Genomic DNA, 22,499 nt, shown 5'->3' on the forward strand with positions numbered 1-22,499 from the left:
TTTTATTGAAAAACCAGGGGACCCCCCAAGTATATTTTTTGGGTGTTATGGGGGGGTCCCTTAATGCTTATGGGAGGTCCGGGACCCCCCCCAGCCCCCCCTCAATTCGAACACTGTATATATATATACCTTTCTCTCACGAGTGTTTGGAAACGCTGGTGACTTTTATTTTGAAAACGCGTGGAGTAATGACAGTGTCTGACTTCAGACGGGTCCTTACTGTAGAGCACACGTTGTTGATCAATGACCCTTCATCACGATGATGAGGATTGTGTGAGTTGAGCTGCTGATGTCAGTGCGCGCTCATGGCGTGTTTCTTCAGGAGGAGCGTCGCGCTGCAGGTACAGTCAGTCAGTCTCAGTACATTCAGTACTTTCAGTACTTTCAGTCGGACTCTGACACACAGCAGCACACGACCGCAGCTCATCGCTATACTTGTTTTGCAGCTCGCGAAGGTTTGTGAGCTGCCTGAAGATGTGTTTATACCGCTCATCTCCGCAGTGCCAGTGTCAAAGAAACAGTAAGAGCGACACTCAAACACCTGCTCACCGTATAAACCACCACACTACAGGCAGTGTGCGGAGTAACGCGTTACAAGTAACGTCAGTAATCGGATTACTTGTTTCCAAGTAACTAGCAAAGTAACACATGACTTATTTTTCATATAAGTAACTCACGTTACACTTTGTTTTCCCAAATTCAACCTGAGGCTTATTCATGTCACTGTAGGTGTGAAAGGGCATTTACAGTTGCCAAAAATAGACTTTTGGGGGGTTTATTATTAGTAAAATAAATAAGCAAGCCCAGCCCAATGCAAAAATTGACCTAATGCATTATTACTTTCCATTGAAAGTAACCAAGTAAAACAATATTGTAATGCAGTATTTTTTAAAAGTGACATTCCCCAACACTGCTTGTTGATTTTAGCCAGCACATTATACGACTGTCAGTCGGTTTGGTTGCTCCGTCAGACTGATGTGGGTTTGCCGTCTCAGGTCTGCGGCTGATTTGCGCGTGTCGGTGAACAGTCTGGTGCAGAATGGAGCCGTGGCTGCTGATGGAGACCTGCAGACCAAAACACAAGCTCTGGCCGATCAGGTGAGGCCGTGCCGTGGAGGAGCACTGACATAGAGACAGAAGCAGAGACAGTTAACGAAGACTGAATTATTGGAGAAAATGCAAACAAGTTCATAGGAACACTTATTAAACTTATCGTTACAGATGTGACGCTACAGGCTACGTCAGTTTTGAAGAGCTCATGAAATGTTTTTGTGAATGGCCGTATGAGGACTCTTGTTTTTTTTCCCAATATGTTTTGGTTGTGCATCTCATTCTGGATGTGTGTGTGTTTGTGTGATGGCTCTGTTCTCTGCTCCAGATGAGACGGGATGCTGTCGTGGAGGAGGTCGTCGCTGGTCGAGGAGTGATTCACTTCAGATTAAACAAACTCGTCCTGGCACAGGTGAACAGACGCTCCAGATTCATTGTTCGTGTGTATAACGACTCCACCCCGGGCTGTGCGACAGATTGTGTGGACATATTACAGTAACATGTTTGTCTTTTTGTGCTTTGACAGCTTGAAGCCAGTGCTGCATATGAAAGTTTTATTTTCTAAATGCATATCATAGATCATAATGTCAGTGATTCATCTGTGCATCTGTTTCATTTTTAACACGTTTAACGTGCTTTCGTTTCTAATTGAAGTGTCTGGATGTGTCACGCTCTGTTGTCTTCTGTTTCAGAAAGTCTTAGAGCAGCTGCGTTCAGATCCGGACGGGTTCGGCGTGAAGAGTGAACTTCTGCGCCATCTGCGGGGAGGACGGACGCTGGTGGAGTTCAGGTGGGTTCATTCATAGTTTGTCGGTCATGTGCAGGACACACAGACCTAAAGGACGAAACATCCACAGAACTGCAGCACAGGCCTGTCAACTCTCCACCTGTGTAAAGCCAAGAATACTTAGATCATCTCTGCAATATGTGAAAAACGGCAGGTTTTGGGCGCTTGTGATCCATATACTGCACCTGCCACAGTATTTCAGTGACTGAAAACAGTAAGACTTTTCTGGAATGCTTAACATGACATGACATGAATCATGAAAAATGTTATACAAACAAGTATATATATATATATGTATATATATATAGCATTTATTGGAGGTTATAAAGAATACAAAATGTAATGTTTGGGAGTTTAATCATTTTGAACATGATTGTAGGGTTTTTCATTATTTTATTAGCTCTACATTCTCAGAATTGTTCACATGTGTATTAATCAACTTTCTATAATAGTTTACTGATGTCTTGGTTGAACTGTCAAAATGTCTTGCAGGTCAAGGGGGTTGAATAATTTTGATTGTAACTGTATATATATAGTAGTCAGCATCAGTAAGGTGTGCACTGAATTTGGCATTTTAATACCTGTCTTAGTACATTAGTACTTAGTACAAACTAGGTATGAATAACTGTTGTGCAGTGAAGGAAAGCCTTGTTTTGTCTTGTGAAAGCAGTGAATAGCAGACGTGTTAGTGTACAGCGCGTTTTGATTGAGTGTCGTACACTGAACTCTCTTTTTGCTTATAGTTCTCCAAACATCGCTAAGAAATTTCATGCCGGACACCTGCGCTCCACTATAATTGGTAAGGTCATTGCTCTGTTAAATTAGTTATGTTAAATGTCAAAAGCCATGCATTTCTGTTGAACTAGTTCCCTGTGTCACCAGCAGAGGGAGTACTGGTGTACAGGATATTCTTAGCTTGATTATTTATGGTGTTTGTAACTGAACTGATGATTTTAATAAAACAGTTGTTCTCAAAACTCAAAATATTTTCCACATAATGATTTGCTCTGTAGGAAACTTCATTGCCAACCTAAAGAAGGCCTTGGGGAAAGAGGTTATTCGAGTCAATTATTTGGGTGATTGGGGAATGCAGTTTGGTAAGTTACCCGTTACCATGATTAACCTAGAGAAGTCAATATGTTATATATGACTTACATATACTCCTGAAAAAGAGCATGCTGTTTGTCAGTGAGCCTGGTTCGAGTCTGTGCTTGATGAATGTGGATGGTGTTTGCAGGTCTGTTGGGCGCAGGCTTTGAGCGCTTCGGCTCCCAAGAGAAGCTGAGGAGGCGGCCGCTGGAGCATCTGTTTGAGGTCCGTCTGAGTTTCGTTTGCGCAGGCCCCGGCTGGATGTAGTTGCACGCGCTCAGATTGTTTATTTTCTGTGGGCTGCAGGTGTATGTTCAGGTGAACCGCGAGGCAGAGAGGGATGAGAGCGTGCGTTCGGCCGCTGCGGAGTTCTTCAGACGTCTGGAGCGGCGCGAGAATCAGGCCCTGGCGCTCTGGAGACAGTTTCGGGAGATCACGGTGGACGAATATAAATGCATCTATGAGGTACTGTCAGCTCTCGTTCGTGAGGGATTTACGTGTTCATATCAGGGAGTGCCTGCGCTCAAAACTAGAGCTGTGTTTGAGGAACTGTGTGCAATTCTGAGCGTTCGTCTTTTATGCAGAAGCACTGCCTCGTCACCTTAATGTGCATTTTAACTAATGCAAAACTGTAGATGTTCAACCTTTGCCTAATGCATTCAATTATGCACATTTTAAAATCACATTTTCATTCAGGGGTTCTTATGCACACTTAAAAAGACTCATGCTTGCTGATTTCACATGAACGTATGCTAAATTTGACTGGATATTTGAGACTGATTCATATTGAACGTATTTCAAGTGCATGCTGATTTTTCTTAAATCTCAAATAATGCTAGGAACCCTGTCCAGTCATACATTACTAAAGTATTAAAGAATGGTTGAAATGAACAATAAACTCTTAAATTCTGTTTATTTTCATGTGTAATATTCAACACTCAAACAAAAAGTCTCATGAACTACATCAAGATGCATTTACTTGAGATGTTTACTTATTTTCTGACATTTTGAACACAGTCAATGAGGAATGAAAATTTTCTCTTTGAATTGAGTTGATCCTTCAGAGCTCGTTAGCAGATATTTGTTCTTGTTTTAAGCATGAACGCAATTTTTAGTTTCTCAGAAAGCAAGACCTTGTATCTTCATTTTGCGTGTGTTGATTTAAGAATCTGTAGAGATTTGCACTTGAAAAGCTGAGGAAGAACAAGTGAAAAAAGGATGAATGTATAAAAGTAGTCTTTTGAATTCAGGTGCTACGTGATCTTGTCACGCCACATCACTGAGCATCAAAACATCACATATTGTTGGAATTTGATCAAATTTTAAGCGCTGAAAGATTTAATCAACGGGATTTCTGTCAAGTAAATAGAGCGATATCTAAAGGAGAAGAACAGGATTCATGTAGAGGCAGTATTAACGTATGCTAAACGCTCACGGCGTCTGACGTGTCTGTTCTGTCTCAGCGTTTAGGAGTTCACTTTGACCATTACTCTGGAGAGGCGTTTCATCACCACCAAACCCAGAATGTGCTGGACAAGCTGAAGACCAGAGGACTCCTAAAGACCACTGAGTACGACACCTCCTCTCATTCTGACAGTAATGAAACCTGAAACTCCAGAAACACTAAATTTAGGATTTCTCTGTTTGAATTCTGTTTAACATTTCAGTGTATTAGGACACTGTTTTTAACATAAACAATCTAGTAAACTTGAACAAATAGTTCACTCAAAAATGAAAATGTGCTCACCCTCAGACCATCCAAGATGTAGTTTGTTTCTTCATCAGATTTGTAGAAATGTGTCATTGCATCACTGTCTCACCAACTGATCCTCTGCGGTGAATGGGTGCCGTCAGAGTGAGAGTCCAAACAGCTGATAAAAACATCACAATAATCCACAAGTAATCCACACCACTCCAGTCCATCAGTTCACATCTTGAGAAGACAAAAGCTGAAACAAATCCATCATAAGATGTTTTTAACTAAAAGACATTGAGTCCATAATCCATAATAACACTTCTTCCAGTGAAAAACTGGTCTGGTCTGAATCAGGTGAGAAATCTGCATCAAGCACTGTTTACACAACAGGTCTAAACAAATATGTGGCTGGATTTTGATTTGAGAGACAACAGGAGATGGACTTTTTCACTGGATGATTATGGACTTTTGTCACATTTTTTGTGTGAACTATTCCTTTATTAGTCAGACTTGATCAAATGAGATTTGTACACTAGCCTGGTTTGGTTGTGGTGACTGACTGTGATTGGTTGTTGAACAGGAAGGGCACGGGTGTGGTGGATCTGTCCGGGACGGGCGATATGTCGTCTTACGCCACACTGGTGCGCAGTGACGGGACGTCTCTCTACATCACCAGGTGTGTCACGGCATCCCTCTGAGCCACGGATGTACACGTGTTGAGTTTGCAAAGTCGTAAAGAGCCGTCTCCTGGCGTGACACCTGTCCCTTCTGTTTGTTTCAGAGACGTTGCAGCAGCACTGTACAGGAAGCATAGGTTCGGCTTTGATGAGATGATCTATGTGGTAAGAATCATCTGAAATCACTCACGAACCACACGACTCTTTCACTCTCTGCACCAGCTCAGTCCTCCTTCCCTCTTTAAGACAGATAAGAGTCAGACCATCCACTTCCAGCAGCTCTTTCAAATCCTGCAAGCCATGGGACACCAGTGGGCAGACAGGTACACACACGCACACACACACACACACACAGAGCATACAGACGTTGCTTTTAAAGTCAACATGTAATCATGACTCTTAATTTCATGATTGAAATGTACATTTCTGGTCATTACAATGATTTTGGAAGGAAATGTTTTTAAAAACGCATAAAAATAACACGCTTAAATTATTAATGCATTTAACACACTGGCCCATCCTGAGATTCCATTGCAATTGTGATATTGATTTTATACAACAGTTCAATAAACAAGAAGTTAATATTGAGTTACATTTTAGACAGTATTGTGAATATTGTCTCATTTTGCTCAGTTTCTCAAAAAAAAAACGTTGTTGTTGAGCGTTTCTGATCAGCACACACAGTGGTTCGTTACTGAATGAATCCACAGTTTTGAATGAATCAAGTGAGTAAATGATTCACTTTGTTTCAATGACTCAATGATTCAGTTGTTTGAGTGATTATGGAAACTGTAGTTTTTATTCAAAATAAAAGCTTGATAGTTTAACCCAGTGTAATTTGAATATCGAGAAAATATGATCATTTTTAGTAATATTTTAAATCAGCTTTTTTATTACATTATTTGTTAGTAATTTTGTTGTGTGTTATAGTAATTTTCATGTATCCGTTCCGTTTAACGTTTTAGTTTTTTCAATGTAATTTTTATTCTTATCTATTTAGGAGTAAATGTAAACATACATTTTAAATGTTTGTTCTTACATTTGTTGTGGGTGAACATAGTTCACAAACAATAAACAAACCTATTTAATAAACCATAAACAAAAAAAATACAATGATGTCACCATAATAAAACAAAATTGACAAAATTAAATAAATAAATTAATACTTGAACCCAATGAAGGGGAGTTTATTAACTTTTAAAAGATCAAATGATGCATCCATGACGAACCTCTTAGATATAAACTACTTTCTTAAGGTTTCCCCTGAGATTTTAAGTTAATATTTCAACACAATCACATGTTCACAGTTCTCTGTGTCATGTTTATGGTTTTTTAAATATTGGTCAATGATTACATGCGTGTAAACTGATAAAATATACAATTTTTTAAAGGGGTCATCGGATGCCCATTTTCCACAAGTTGATATGATTCTTTAGGGTCTTAATGAAAAGTCTCTAATATACTTTGGTTAAAAATTCTCAATGGTTGTGTAAATAACACCCTTTTTACCTTGTCAAAATCAGCTCTGCAAAAATCATCTCATTCTGGTCGAGGCTGCTTTAAATGTTAATGAGCTCTGCTCGCCCCGCCCCTCTCTTCTCTCTGTGGAGTGACGAGCCTGTTTACTTCAGCCACGCTTAGCTGCTAAACTTGTTAACTAGCATCTTATTTAGAAAGGCAATCGCAAAGATTCATAAAAAACCCACCACTATGTTCACTATTACATCCAGCAACACAACACCTCAGTCGCTCAATCAGAGATATCCTTGTCTAACTTACATCCCTGCTCCTGCATCGAAACAAAGAGGTCGGACTGTGACAGCTGATCTGAGGTAAAACGCTCATGTCAGTCAACTATCGTGGGTGTGACGGCACAACGACAGTCATCTGTCCTGTTCCTGTGTAGTGAGCATATACAGTTATTTCCCCTTGTTTTGTCATGTTATATTAACTCCTTCACTAATGTACACTGATTTTGTTAGTTGATTTGTGTTTGGCTAACACATAAGGGGTCATTAGACATACTGTTAGATCAAATGTCATCACCAGAAATGTTTACCAAAAAAAAGATTTTGGCAGAGGAAATCTGGAAAAGCAGGAGATGCTGTGTTGAAGTTAAACTGAAAAAAAAAAAAAAAGAATTGCAGAGTTAATGTGTTTTTGTGAATGTCAGGTGTGTTCATGTGGCGTTCGGGCTGGTGCAGGGCATGAGCACGCGGCGAGGGGAGGTGGTGTTCCTGGAGGATGTGCTGGAGGAGGCGTGCAGCAGGATGCTCAACAACATGAGACACTCCAGCAGTGAGAGAAAAACACTTACTGACTAACCCCGATAACTATAACTGATCATCTGCATCACAGCCTAGAGATCTACACACTCACAGTTTATACGCCAGTGCTTTCATGTCTGCTTTTCATGGGTGACGCTCAATAATTACGGTTTTATAAATTAGTGTATTTTTATTGGATCCATTTCACATTTCTAGGGTTTTCAGAATCAGTTGTCATAGCTGGTAAACTTTTATAGTTGTGAATGGAAACTACAACAAATGTCATTTTTCAATTTGAGTTCGTTTCAGTTTGATCCAATAGGAAAAAGCAAAAATCCACTATAGCATTTCTGTGACTTTCAAAAAGAGGAAAGTATGTGTTAGAGAGATTAATTACATCAGAAGAGAAAAATGTCAAATTTACTTCCTCAGCCATTGTGTTAGAAAAGTTTCAGTAATTAACCATTAAATTAATGTACAAAAAATAAAGACATATTTCACATACATAACAGTATGTGAAAAGGGTCTGTTGCTAAAAAATACAATTGAGGTCAAAAGTTTACATACACCTGCAGAATCTGTAAAATGTTTGTAATGAGTGGGGCGAGGCCAGTGGAGTTTAATGATAATGAGCGACACCTGCGCCACTCACCGGTCTCAAGTTCCATGGAGGAATGATAAAAGGAGGAGTGACGGCAGTGGAAGACGAGAGAGGACCAGGCCTGGACTTTATTTTGTGTTTTGTGTGCGGAAGATCATCCATGAAGGGCTGCCGCTTTACTTTTGTGTATATTTTATTATTAAAGTCTTTAAATGTTTGCCAGTTCCTGCCTCTGTGGCAGTGGGACTCTGTGGGACTTGAGACGGTGAGTGACGCAGGTGTTGCTCATTATCATTAAACTCCACCAGCCTCGCTCCGCTCTCACGACTCTCGGCCCCACCGCACTCGTTACAATATTATCTTACCAAAATAAGGGAGATCATACAAAATGCATGTTATTGTTTATGTAGTACTGACCTGAATAAGATATTTCACATAAGAGATGTTTGCAAGAGAAAATAATAGTAGTTGAATTTATAAAAATGACCCTGTTCAAAAGTTTACATACGCTTGATTCTTAATACTGTGTTGTTCCTGAATGATCCACAACTGTGTTTTTTGTTTAGTGATAGTTGTTCCTGAGTCTCGTTTGTCCTGATCAGTTTTACAGGTCTCACAGATTCTTTGGCTTTTCAGCTTTTTTGTGTATTTGAACCCTTTCCAGTAATGACACTATGATTTTGAGATCCATCTTTTCACATTAAGGACAACTGAGGGACTCATATTCAACTATTACAGAGCGGGGGGTGAAAACTTTTGGAATTTGAAGATCAGGGTAAATTTAACTTATTTTGTCTTCTGGGAAACATGTAACTGTCTTTTCTAGCTTCTGAAGTACTAAATGAAAACAATATGATATTTAGGCAAAATGTACACATCTCCATCCTGTTCAAAAGTTTTCACCCCCCGGCTCTTAATGCATTATTTTTCCTTCTGGATCATCAGAGAGTGTTTGAACCTTCTGTAATAGTTGTATATGAGTCCCTCAGTTGTCTTCAGTGTGAAAAGATGGATCTCAAAATCATACAGTCATTGTTGGAAAGGGATCAAATAATATAATTTGGTATATATATAATAATAATATAATTTGGTGTATATAAATAATATACACCAAAATGCTGAAAAACCAAAGAATTTGTGGGAACAACTATCACTAAACAAAAAAAAAACACAGCTGTGGACCATTCAGGAAAACAACACATTATTAAGAATCAAGTGTATGTAAACTTTTGAACAGGGTCATTTTAATAAATTCAACTACTACTTTATATTATTATTGTGGACTATATGTAAACATCTTTTATGTGAAATATCTTATTCGGGTCAGAACTAAATAAAAAATAACATGCATTTTGTATGATCCCTCTTATTTTGCTAAAATAATTAACATTTTGCAGATTCTGAAAGGTGTATGTAAACTCATGACCTCAACTGTATAACAATGACAAAACAAAAAAAAACAAAAAAAGTGTGATCCATCCAGTTGTTTTAATGAATCCTCAGAAAGACTTACAAACTCCATTCATTCATTCATTTCTAAATCATTTTATTTACAAAGTAAACTAACATGACTAATAACACAAACCAGAGGGATAAAACGGCAATAAAATATCTCTTGAGTGAATGAAACCAGCTTCATAAAAAAGGAATCTTTCAAATGAAACTTCCAGTATGAGTGATTGGTTTTTGGATAACTGATGCTGTTTTTGTGTGTTGTGTAGCTTCAAAAGAGCTGGAGGATCCAGAGCAGACGGCAGAGACGGTTGGGATCAGTGCTTTAATCATACAGGTACACACACACACACACACACACGGGACCGGTTCCTCTGTAAACTCAAGCCTGACTGACTGCATTCATTACTAAAGGTGTGATGTATTGTAATCTATCTGGCTATGCTTGATTTCATGTTGATACTGATGACGTGTACACACTGAGTGTGTTTTATAGTGCGCTGATGTTTATCGTGTGTTTGTCAGGACTTTAAAGGGCCGCTGATGTCTGACTATAAGTTTGATTGGGACAAAGTCCTGCAGGCTCAAGGGGACACGGGTGTGTTTCTACAGTACACACACGCCCGACTCTGCAGGTACACACACACACGGACGGTGTGAAACCACTGACTCATTTTATGAGGTTCAAACACGTTTATAATCCACCTCTCACAATATCTGAGTCTCATGACTGCATCTTCATGTCAGATTTCTGTCTCAGTTTCTGTCTCATATCACTTCATCTCACTTAAAGGAATAGTTCACCCAAAAATGAACATGTGCTCACGCTCAGGCCATCCAAGCTTAGGATGAGTTTGTAGAAATGTGCCATTCCATCACTCTCACCAGTGGATCCTTTGCAGTGAATGGGTGCCGTCAGAATGAGAGCGCGTTGGAGCAGCGGCTCAGACTGTGGATGATCTGCTCGTGAGTGTTTTCAGGCGTGTTGATGGAGCGTTTTTTGTTCGCAGTTTGTTGAGACGACACGCGAGTGAGACGCAGTCCTGCTGTGACGTCTCTCCTCTGGTGGACGGCAGAAGTGTCTCGCTTCTCCAGCACCTGCTCAGGTGAGATTCACCTTCATCACATGCCATTCACACACACAGAAGCCTGGATAACAGAAGCCAGGGAAGCTTTTCTGACAGCTCAACATTTGCTTTATCTCCTCTGTTCTCATTGTATCAATAACGTGACACATGATGTCACTCCAGCCAGCAGTTATGTTTTGGGAAAATGCACAGCTGTGAAGTAGTTCCAGGTCTGTTGACCACAATACAGTTCCACATTATCACACCTAATGATTTCACTTACTTCCTTACAGGTCCTTACAGCTGACAACAGTAAATGAACGAAAACACACACAGACACTGATTAAGCAAACAAATATGACTGAAAATAGGATGAAAATGACTAAACCAGTTCAGTGTTTTCTCAGCTACTTCTGTTATCTACCGAAAACACACACTCAAACTTCTCTCTCTCTGATAATGACATAAAATGATGTTTTGGAACAGCAGCAGAGGATTGTGATGAGATGCATAAGAAATGAGTCAGTGATAAACGTCTTGAGATCAAACATCTGAACAGTGTGTTGAGGTGTGGTGTAAGTGGTCTGTTGAAAGCGCTCCTCTCTACTGCCTCAGTTGTGTGTTCCGTTTCTGTAATTCAGTGGCCGTGGTTAATTATTCATCACTAATCCCAGTGCAGAGCTGTTCAGAGTGGACGACTGACAGATTGACCAGTGTTGTTTTTATAGACCAATTATCTGTGCATCATGGTTGCAGAAAACCCCAGTGAGATAGCATTTGCAGGCAGAGAATTACATGGATATGGTACAAAATAGTTTGTTTTAAAAACGTTATAGATTGTATTTATTTTGTTGTGGGCGGAGCCTATCTGATGACAAAAAATGACGGTTTTCATGTGGCGGTCTATGGAGCCATGGAATAAAAGAATAAAAAAAAAAGGTTAATTTGATTTTATATTTCAGAATTTTGACTTTATTCTCGCAATTCCAAGATTATATCGCACAATTATAATAAGAAAAAAAACTCATCATTCTTTCTTTTCCCCTCAGTGTTTATATCCCACACTTCTGTTGTTTTTTTTTCCCTTCAGAATTGACAAACTCACTACTTTTGAGTTAAATCAAGTTATAAAGTCTGAATTAGGAGATAGAAACTTGCATTTGTGAGGAAAAAAGTCAGAATTGTCAGATTAAATGTTCTGTAGAAATGTTAATAGTACTAGGTTTAAATAATATTTCATGCTGTAACTGTAGGGCTGATACAATACGTCCCCTATGAACAGCATATGTGAATATTATGTAGACCTGTTGTTTAAATCAATATGCTTTAAAAGTAGAGTAATAAGAGAAGTTTTCATCCATATGTCCTTTTAAACATCTGTGTTTAGCTTCAAATGGCGTCTCTGATGACGGTGTTCTATAAAAATTATTTGCATTCTGATTTTGACATTAAAAGGCACATTTTTTTTTCCTCTTATTCCATGGATTTTACCTGTTTACCTCCACTTGTTACCAGTGTTTTTCTGCAACCGCTATCCGCGCGCAGCTGCAAGTGACATAACTGTGACGTCTACTCTGAATTGATCTATACGACTAACAGTCATGTTTAAAACCAGTGTGCATTTTTTATTTTTTTTTGGTAAACTTGAATAAACATGTCAAGTTTACTTTAACATTTAACCAAAATAAATGAAAATCTAATTGTACAGTCTTAAAAGTACATGGCTTTGTTTTGTAATTGTATCTTTGCTGAAGCGTAGTCTGACACTCATGTGCTGATGGTTTGCAGATATGATGAAGTGCTTCTTCAGTCGGCGAATGAGCTGCAGCCCCGACACCTGGTCAACTACCTCATGACTCTCAGGTACAGGCGCGTCTCTCATCACGGCTCTTAGATCGTCTCACAGAGCGGCTGACGCTCCAGCAGGAGGACGGGTGTGCTGTGATTACATGTGTGAGATGGAGCCGTGTATCTTCACCTGCTGTGTTCTTCATAAGTTGGGAAGTCATAATTATGACATTTGTCACAGCATCTACAAAATGATGAACAGAGAATGCACATTTCGTTGCAATAGTTTTATTGTAATTTTAAAAAAAAATCATTTAGTTTAATAAATGTACCATCAATACAGATGCTACGTTTACTGAATCTGACATATTTTCTCACTGACACACGCACAGTTTCCCACTTCTAATTATGACATTTGAGGTTCAGAATATAAATACAGAGTCCTGGCACGAAACTCTAGATGGCGCAGTCTGATAGGTCCAACTCAATCTGACCTAATGACATCATTATCACATGGCACAGCTGATTGGTTCTCCTGTATCAGTAGCCAATGAGCTCACTGCTCAGTATTCAAATATATGACTAGTGCTAGCTGTAGCAGTTTTGCTGCATGCTTCAGAAACCCTCCACCTCCCCCAGCTCCACCTGTACAGATCTTCTACGAGGTGATTCATGTATGTTATGGGGGTTATTCATGTTATATGTGCAGCAGCAGTATTTCTTACATGCTCACGACAGCATGTTGTGGATGTATTGGGAGTAGAAGGTCTCGGTACTTGCTCTGCTGCAGCAGCGTAGCAGATCTGTTCCACCAAGACCAAATACATTTACATTGTCATGTACATTACCAATCCCTCTGAGAGTTGTCATGACAGAAATACATATGGTTTAAAGGTGAAGTCCACTTTCAGAACAAAAATTTACAGATAATGTACTTTTTTTCCTTCAGCCGTAAAGACATTTTTTGAGGAAAACATTTCAGCATTTTTCTCCATATAATGGACTGATATGGTGCCCCGAGTTTGAACTTCCAAAATACAGTTTAAATGCGGCTTCAAACGATCACAAATGCGGTTGTAAACGATCCCAGCCGAGGAAGAAGGGTCTTAACTAGCCAAACCGTCGGTTATTTTCATTAAAAAAAAATACACAATTTAAATACTTTTTAATCTCAAACACTCATCTTGTCTTTCTCTCCCTGAACTCTGTGTATTCTGACTCAAGACAGTTAGTGTATGTCGAAAAACTCCAATCGTATTTTCTCCCTCAACTTCAAAAATCTTTTCAAAATCATCCTACATCGCTGCAGAAGTACTGACACAGTCTTTGCAACATGAACATGTAAAGAAGACATGTAAACAAGATCAAACAAAAAAGGTAAAACAGTGATGTAGGACGATGTTGAAGTTGAGGGAGAACATGAGATGGGAGTTTTTCGACATACACTAACTGACATGAACCGGAACAAAAACAGTCCAGACAGAGTAAGACAAGATGAGTGTTTGACATTAAAGAGTGTATAAATTGCATTATTTTTATGAAAACAAGCGATCATTTTGCTAGATAAGACCCTTCTTCCTCACTTTTAAACTGCATTTTGGAAGTTCAAACTCGAGGCACCATATCAGTCCATTATATGGAGAAAAATGCAGAAATGTTTTCCTCAAAAAACATAATTTCTTTACGACTGAAGAAAGAAAGACATGAACATCTTGGATGACAAGGGACTGAGTACATTATCTGTCAATTGTTGTTCTGGAAGTGGACTTCTTTAAATACACAACTATCATAATCTTTTGCCACGGAAGAGCAATAACGCGTACGTTTTCTGCCGTCTCTGCAGGCATGTAATATTTAGATTGCACAAACAATTTACTTTTAGAAACACTGTGAAAGAGTACATGACAGGCACTGGAATAAACACGCATATCTCTTGGTGCGATACGTCACGTGACCAAACGCGATTCATTGATTCAAATAAGCTGTTTTCACAGACGAGCCTACAACACATTCACATTTGTCCACTTGGGAAAACCTCTTCAAAACACTTTCTGAAGTTTTCGAATGTGTATCTGGATCAATGTAGATGTGTCCATGCAAAATGTGCAGAGCACTGTAGTTTTGCTGGTATAACTAGGCTGAAATGTTTGTGGTCTGAATGTTTGTTCGATGGCATCTTTTGTGTTTTCAGTCACCTTGCGGCCTCAGCTCATCGAGAGCTGCCCGTGAAGGGAAGTTCAGCGGCCGTGGCTCAGGTAAAAACACGTTTACAGTTTGCTTTAATTAAAGTCTGCTTTAGATCGCACGCATTCATTGTGTGCTGTGATTAAGGCCTCGGCGAGTGTTACTGCACTGATGTGCTTACGACAAAAGATAGAAATCTCCATAGTCATGCTTGATCTTTGTGTCCTCAGGCCCGACTGAGTCTGTTCAGCGCCGTCCGTTCGGTTCTGGCCAACGGCATGAGGATTCTGGGTATCACACCGGTGGAGAAAATGTAAATTTCTGTTTGTTAATCTTTAAATAAAACTCTTTTTCATTTCCTGGTCAAACACAGTGTCATGTTTTATGTGTTTATTGCCCAACTTTAAATGACGTTACACTGAGAACAAGATGTCTAGATGCCATCTTGTCCTGTATCAGACAGAGAAGTGTGTTGTAGTGCTGCTGGCAGCACACGAGGACCTTCAGTATCAGCGCTGGATGGCTTGGACCTTCATTTCCAAACCACTGACAACCACATTACCCATTGATCGTTCGCACTGCATCCGAGCTCAAACTGAGTACAAAGAGGTAGAGCAGATCTTCAGGAACATTTTAGTCATGTAAACCGCCGAATCCAACGTTCTCAGTTGAAGCGCAGTGCTGTGATGCCTGTGTTTACTCACATATTATGAACCGCTCAGATGAAACATGAGTATTTTCTACACATTTTTGTACATTTTTAGATTTTGAAATGTGGCGTCAATGTTGTCAGCAGCTCCGGTGACATTTCTGCAGTGTCTTTCTTCTTTTCTAAACACGTCAAATAAAGTTTTATATGGAATAAATGTAATGCACATGTAATCAAATATGTTATTACATATGAATTTAAATATGAGGACGCTGCGCCGAATCAATCACATCTGTGGAGTCAGATGTTTGGGTGCAAACACATCTGGCCATAAGAGTGAACTGAAGCTCTGCGTCATAAATACATACAGAAACAGTCCCGGATGACGAGGCGTACCCTAAACACATGATTCAACATTTGCTCTGCCATTAAAATGACTCTCCAGACCCGTAAGGATCCTTACGTTCAACTTACATCAATATTTAAGAACACTTGAACAAATAACATTGGCAATCTCAACAAAAACCTGTCTGAAGTACATTCAGTATAGGGTTTGGCATCAGTGTTTCTGCATCAAGACCTAGAAATGAAATTATACAGAAAAACAAAACAAAAACAAGAGTCCTTCACCAGCACCGGCCAATCAGAACGCCTCTCTCTCCTCCTGATGTAGTGTAGTCAGTCCCTGTCCAACAGAGCAGCGCTCCATCAGCGGCACACAGGGTCAGAGATGTGCCGGTCAGTGTCTCTGTCCCACCGAGCTCTTTTATCAGACCGCGATGAGTTTCTGCATGTCCTCTTTGTTTGTACTGGCCTTCTGCAGTTTGCTGGTGTCTTGTTTGGGCAGCCCGTACAGGTAGATGGACACACACACCAGCAGTGCTCCGGAGAGGAACGTCACCGCTGCAGAGAGCAAAGAGTGAGTGAGCACAACTCCTCAAAAACACTTCAGCACAGGTTTACACTTGTCAACATGAGTGAACATGAACTAACAATGTTAAACACACAAAAACATCCTAGTTAATCATTAAATTCCAGTTGTATCTGTCAATATTAGAAAACATTAATATGTCAACAAGGTCAAACAAGCCATACAGCTGCAAGCGCTTTAAGGAAGTTAAGCACATGTGAAAAAAGATATTATTTAGCAACGCTGTAACCACCTAAATCAATGATTAAAAAAAGCATTTTTGGCAAATCCAGGTCATTTACCATAGATATATTATGTTTTATAACATTTATGACTGTTATAGCATCAACTGTGGTTTGATCCCATGAAAAATTTGCATGTTTGCTTCACCTGTTGTATGTGCTCAGCAAGTTTCCTTTAGGCTTTATAGGATTTTGTGTACTTTTGGACAAGCCCCTTTCGTAAACAGCCCCGTAATAGCTTTTTTTTTTTTGATAATTATATTGGCCTAGAGAGTCTAGAGAATTGTACTGCAGTGTTTTTTTCCCAGATTAAACAAAAAACCTAGGACTAGTTGATTTTTTACATCTTCTCAATCATTTAACAAACGGTTTGAATGACAGCAGTGGGTCTACAGGCAAAGTTGTCCAGAATGCATATGTGTAAAAACCGCCCAACGTTTACAATGTTTATGGCAGTGGTTCTCAATCTTTTTATACCAAGTACCACCTCAGAAAATATTTGTCTCTCCAAGTACCAGCATAATGACCAACATTAAAATACAGTAGTGTATAACTATTCAGCTACAGCTCTTTATTCCTAATAAGAATATTTGTTGTTGTCAGCCACTTTAACATTGTAAACACACAGTTTGAACATTAACACTGTACAGTGCTTACAAACAGGTAAATAAAAAACTTAAATAATGATTAAATTCAAATGTGTTGTACCTAAAAGTTAAATAAATACTGTACATGTATGTATGTATGTATGTATATAATATATATATATATATATATAATAAAAACTTTAATCAAATAATGATTAAATTACATTTTATGGTGTTTTAACATTAATTTATATTTAATTTAGTGATTCCTCTGCATACCACTAGAGGTTTCCTGAGAACCACCTCATACCACACTTTGAGAACCACTGGTTTACAGCCTTGAAAAATGCAATATCACTCCCCCAGTGGCCGGTTTTCATTTTGACAGGACAAATGGTTGTGCAGTTATAGCCATTTTTATGTTTTTTCCCTCTTACAGCACCACCAAGTGGCCAGTCGACCTCCGTTAGCCTTGTCCAATGGCGGACATGTTTTTTGAGATACGCATCGCCTTGGACCAAGCGCACCAATTTTTAAGTCCATAGGACAAACGGGTGTGTAGTTATGGCCGTTTTTGTTTTTTTCCCCTTATAGCGCCACCAAGTGGCCAAGCTCCAAGACTTTATTCATGTGACTTCAGCTTGAGCTCTTACATACGCGTTGTGAGTTTGGTGAATATATCTCATTCCGCATTTTAGTAAAAGTGGTCCTGCCCCTTCCAGATGTTTTGGTGTCCTTTTGTGACGGTGAGTTGAAAAGGTTCACTTTTTTTTTTTTGATAATTACTGATATTCATCCTGGTTTGATTCCAGTCGGGTGGAAAACCCAGGACTAGTTTGCAAAAGTAGGTTTTTCAAAAAAAAAAAAAAAAGCAAAACAGCCGAAAATTTTGCTCCTAATTAATTAGGAAGTTCAGTGATATCTATTAGTTAACATGTTTGTTCAGCTGTGCTGTCTTGCCTTAAAGAACAATATACTGATGTGTTTTTCATTAACCATAACCTATAATACTGTATAAATATTGCCCATTGTTAGTTAATGCACTAATATTAACTAATGGGCCGTTATTGTATTGTAAACAACTCATAAAGAATACGATTATCACGCATAATGTCTGAATACTGGGATCCGCATCACAGAATCTGTAATGAACTGAGCCTGTCATGCGTAATGAACGTTCATTAGGGCTGTGAGCTACTGGAAACTGATGTTTTGAGGTTGTGAATGCTGAGTATCATCAGAAAACACAACTCATTTAGCCATGAGGAGGAAACCAGATCTCCTATCATGATATGAATGATCAGACTGGCATGATGCACATCATTTCCTCTTTGTTTTGGTGTCTTTTTGTGATTTGACGGCAGCAGTACCGCACGAACGACGCGCTGGAACGTGCCGTGTACAGGTTAGAGGCTCATGTAGCATGACAGTATACTATGCAGACCAGCTGATCAGAAGACGGCCCGACCGAACGATGCACTCACTGATCTGCAGGCCGAAGAGAACGACGGACGCCACGGTGGACAGGACGATGGCGGCTGCCGCGGAGAAGCCCTTCATGATGTTATCGGTGTATTTCACCACCACAGACGTGTACATTCCTCCCACGCTCGCCAGAACTGCAGGAAGCAAGCAGAGAGAGCAACCTGTCAAACCACTTGAGCGGCATTCAATTCAATACAATGGGAGCTGTGACGTGTGTTTATATGGGCAGGACGTGTGTGTGCTCAATGAGCCTTATTGTTAACTCACGCGACTTCAGGGAGTAGAGATAAAAGTCACGCAGCAGACGTTACTCACAGATGACTAAGCAGACCCACGGCGTGTATCCGTAGAAGAAGCCTTTCTCCAAGACTTGGGCCCCGTCTGTCATGTAGACCCCCAGGAGGGTCACGACGATTCCTGACAGGTACATCTGGATGTTTCGGACCCACAGAGACGTGTCTGAACTCTTCAGGACCTTCTCGAAGTACACACCTGATCCAAAACAGAGAGTCACTAACGCTACGTACGAGAAAGCATTAATGACACGACTGAACGCATCATACCTGCGAACCCGGAGCACAGCACCGCCACCGCGATCGCCATGAAGCCCAGGAACGGGTTCTGCTCCACCTGAATCACAGCGACACGTCCTCAGTTCAGACACGGAGAAAACACTTACCACAGAGATGCTTTGACCAAAATGACAACTGACATTATAAATCAGCACCGCTGCTCAAAAACGTAAATGTTTTAGAAACACGTCTCTTCTGCGCACCAAGGCTGCATTTATTTGATTAAAAATACAATAAAAACAGTAAATATTATTACAATTTCAAATAGCTGCTTTCTGTGTGAATATCAGTTCAAATGTAGTTGATTGCTGGGATCAAAGCTGAATTTCAGCATCATTACTCCAGTCTTCAGTGTCACATGATCCTTCAGAAATCATTTAGGAAACATTTGCAAACATGCAAAAGTTTGGAGTAAGTTAGTAAATTACTAGTTTTGTTCATCAAGGATGTAATAAATTGATTAAAACTGTCAGTAAAGACATGTATAATGTTACAAAAGATTTGTATTTCAAATAAATGCTGTTCCTTTTATCCATGAATCCTGAAATATAAAATGTATGACAGTTTCCGCAAAAATATTGGGCAGCACAACTGTTTAGTTTTATCTTTTCTTTTTTTGTTGTTGTTTGTTTATTTTTTATTTATATACAATTTCTTAAAAATCTCTTCTACTCACCAGGGCTGCATTTACTTGATCAAAAATACAGTAACAACTGTAATAATGTGAAATATTATTACAATTTATAATAAGAGTTTGCTGTGTGAAAATCTGGTCAAATTAAATTAATTCCTGTGATCAAAGCTGAATTTTCAGCATCATTACTCCAGTCTTCAGTGTCACATGATCCTTCAGAAATCAGTCTAATATGCAAAAGTTTGAAGTAAAGTAAAAAACATTACTCTTTTTTTTTATTCATCAAGGATGCATTAAATTGGTCAAAAGTGCCAGTAGAGTCATTTATAATGTTATAAAGGCTTCCATTTCAAATAAATGCTGTTCTTTTGAACTTTCTGTTCATCTGTGAATCCTGAAAAATAAAATGTATGACAGTTACCACTAAAATATTGTGCAACACAACTGTTTTCAATATTGATAATAATCAGAAATGTTCGCTGAGCAGCAAATCAGTATATCAGAATGATTTCTGGAGGATCATGTGACACTGAAGACTGGAGTAATGATGCTGAAAATTCAGCTTTGATCACAGCAATCAATTACAGTTTAACAGATATTCACACAGAAACAGCTGTTTGGAATTCTAATAATATTTCACTTTTTCACTGTGTTTTTGATCAGATAAATGCAGCCTCGGTGAGCAGTAGAGTCATTTTTTTCAAAAACATTAAAAAACTTTATTCTAAACTTCTGACCGGTAGCGTACAACACTACTGAGGCTCCAATCTAGACTCTACTGATTTCAAGCATGTCAGTAGATGTGGCCAGTGTTGATCTCCTGCTGAAGAGTGAGGGCAGGTGGACGTACCTGGACTTTGGTGGCCTGCGGCGGCGTCCACTGCACCAGCGTGACTCCTCCGCACAGCATGAAGACTGAGAACCACTGCAGGCGGCTCAGAGAGCGGTTGAGCATCAGCACCGTACACAGGGCCGTACAGGGGATCTTCAGCTGATACGTCACCTGACACACAAAAAGCATCAGTTTGCAGCTCCTGCCACCGAAACAAACACACTTCCACCCGCCCTCTACTCAAGAAAAATGTGTTTGTCAGCAGAAAATTAATCTCAGGTCTCGCATAATCTCAGTCAAACAGGATATTCAGCAAGAAAAACAGGTAGGGTGAGACTCAATCAAAAAAATCTCTGTGAGTTGAGAAACAGGATGGATTTACTGCCTGAGCTGAAAAGGAAAGTCAGTTCAGAGTTAATGGACCATAAAAACACTGACAGCCAATCAGTCTTAGACATCACGCCTGTGGGCCTTCACAGATCTGGACACGTGACGCCATGAAGCTCACAAACGTTGAAGCCGATGTTCAACGCGCCGGTCTGAAAACTGAAAAGAACTTTTCTGGCAGGTGGATAAAAACCAGTGCAGCTGATGGAGGTTTATGTGAGTTTTGTGTGTGACCATATGAGGATAAGCCTGCGTCCAGCACACATCCGGATCACTGACGAGAGCGACAGCGAGGACATGATGACGGACTTTGTATTTCTTTGTATTCACCGTGTTCATAATACCTGGTAGACGGCAGCATCTAAGTTGCTCAAGGCCACGAAGGCCATGTTGTTCTGGATGGCGTAGACCACCGACGGCACGCTCAGCTTCAGCAGCTCCACGGGACTCTTGAAAATGTGGTTGACCACTGTGTTTCTGAACCGGCCCAAGTCTCCAGACTCCCTGCGTCACACAACATCACAGCACACATGAGGAGGACACACACACACACACACACACACACACACACACTGACACTGACTGACAGACACATACACACACACACACACACTCACACACACACACACACACACACACTGACACTGACTGACTGACTGACAGACAGACAGACACAGACACAGACACACACACACACACACACACACACCTGACCAGCATCACCAGACTCAGCAGCAGCTTGATGAGCTCCGTCAGGCACACGGCTGTGGTGGAGAAGTACAGGTGCGGTGACACGGTCCGGGTGTATCTGAGAGCCACCGTGTATGTGGCGGCGATCAGAGTCATGACAGTCAGACAGTAGATCTTGAAGATCACACTCACCGACTCTGAGACACGACACAAACACCAACATCATCGCTGCACCGACTCCGCATTACGTTCATTATATAACAAAAGCTTTGTGAGCAAACCAATCTGTCATATTAACAAACAAACAGCACCATATTATTAGCTGTCATGATTAAGTCCTCAGCTCGTCAGTACAGATCACTTACCGGCCGCCATGATTGATTTCTGTCGGTTAATCAGCGGTGATAATAATCGATAGGCTATCTTGTGATCGACGCGACTGTCTGCATTTCTGTTTCCAAAACGAATGGAGAAGAGTCCGAGCCACCGTCAAAAGACACACGGGCACTTCCGGGTGCACACGCACATAGTAGGCGACATTACAAAATAAAAGTCGGATTGTTTTTAGCGAACCTCAGTCAATACATGCACATTATTTGTGATCCTGGACCACAGGACCAGTCATAAGGGTCAATTTTCTGAAAATGAGATTTATACAACATCTGAAAGCTGAATAAATGACATTTCCATTGATGTGTGGTTTGTTAGGACAGGACAATATTTGGTCGAGATACAACTATTTGACAATCTGGAATCTGAGGGCGAAAAAAATATTGAGAAAATCGCCTTTAAAGTTGTCCGAATGAAGCTCTCAGCGATGCATATTACGAATCAGGAATCAAGTTTTGATATA

General features: G+C 39.9%; 2 protein-coding genes across 2 annotated transcripts; one reads left to right on the forward strand and one right to left on the reverse strand.

Annotated features, from left to right (window-relative positions):
• The first annotated feature begins 201 nt into the window (after nt 1-201).
• Nucleotides 202-15,015, forward strand: rars2 (arginyl-tRNA synthetase 2, mitochondrial). Its single transcript, XM_051137964.1, has 20 exons — nt 202-341; nt 447-520; nt 996-1,098; nt 1,379-1,462; nt 1,743-1,840; nt 2,581-2,636; nt 2,851-2,934; nt 3,075-3,151; nt 3,233-3,391; nt 4,390-4,496; nt 5,203-5,298; nt 5,404-5,464; nt 5,546-5,622; nt 7,473-7,597; nt 9,889-9,956; nt 10,145-10,254; nt 10,630-10,725; nt 12,475-12,549; nt 14,666-14,729; nt 14,889-15,015. The coding sequence occupies exons 1-20, from the start codon at nt 306-308 to the stop codon at nt 14,973-14,975; spliced, it is 1,737 nt and encodes a 578-aa protein (XP_050993921.1). The 5' UTR covers nt 202-305; the 3' UTR covers nt 14,976-15,015.
• Nucleotides 15,016-15,033: 18 nt separating this feature from the next.
• On the reverse strand, nt 15,034-22,176 carry slc35a1 (solute carrier family 35 member A1). The gene is made up of 8 exons (XM_051137971.1): nt 22,012-22,176; nt 21,666-21,843; nt 21,301-21,460; nt 20,588-20,740; nt 19,095-19,161; nt 18,847-19,023; nt 18,531-18,665; nt 15,034-16,210 (listed from the first exon to the last, which is right to left on the reverse strand). Exons 1-8 carry the CDS (start codon nt 22,019-22,021, stop codon nt 16,077-16,079), a joined length of 1,014 nt encoding a protein of 337 aa, XP_050993928.1. The 5' UTR covers nt 22,022-22,176; the 3' UTR covers nt 15,034-16,076.
• Between the last annotated feature and the right edge of the window lie 323 nt (nt 22,177-22,499).

The sequence above is a fragment of the Labeo rohita genome, chromosome 20, assembly GCF_022985175.1.
Source record: "Labeo rohita strain BAU-BD-2019 chromosome 20, IGBB_LRoh.1.0, whole genome shotgun sequence".
NCBI lineage: Eukaryota > Metazoa > Chordata > Actinopteri > Cypriniformes > Cyprinidae > Labeo > Labeo rohita.

Excerpts from the sequence above, each read along its gene's own strand:
- rars2 (XM_051137964.1), top strand. The coding sequence starts at position 306 with ATGGCGTGTTTCTTCAGGAGGAGCGTCGCGCTGCAG. Across the intron at positions 342-446 it reads GGAGGAGCGTCGCGCTGCAG|CTCGCGAAGGTTTGTGAGCT; the intron begins GTACAGTCAGTC and ends CTTGTTTTGCAG. Across the intron at positions 521-995 it reads GTGCCAGTGTCAAAGAAACA|GTCTGCGGCTGATTTGCGCG; the intron begins GTAAGAGCGACA and ends TTGCCGTCTCAG.
- slc35a1 (XM_051137971.1), bottom strand. Across the intron at positions 20,741-21,300 it reads TAGATGCTGCCGTCTACCAG|GTGACGTATCAGCTGAAGAT; the intron begins GTATTATGAACA and ends TTTGTGTGTCAG. Across the intron at positions 19,162-20,587 it reads CGCAGGCCACCAAAGTCCAG|GTGGAGCAGAACCCGTTCCT; the intron begins GTACGTCCACCT and ends GCTGTGATTCAG.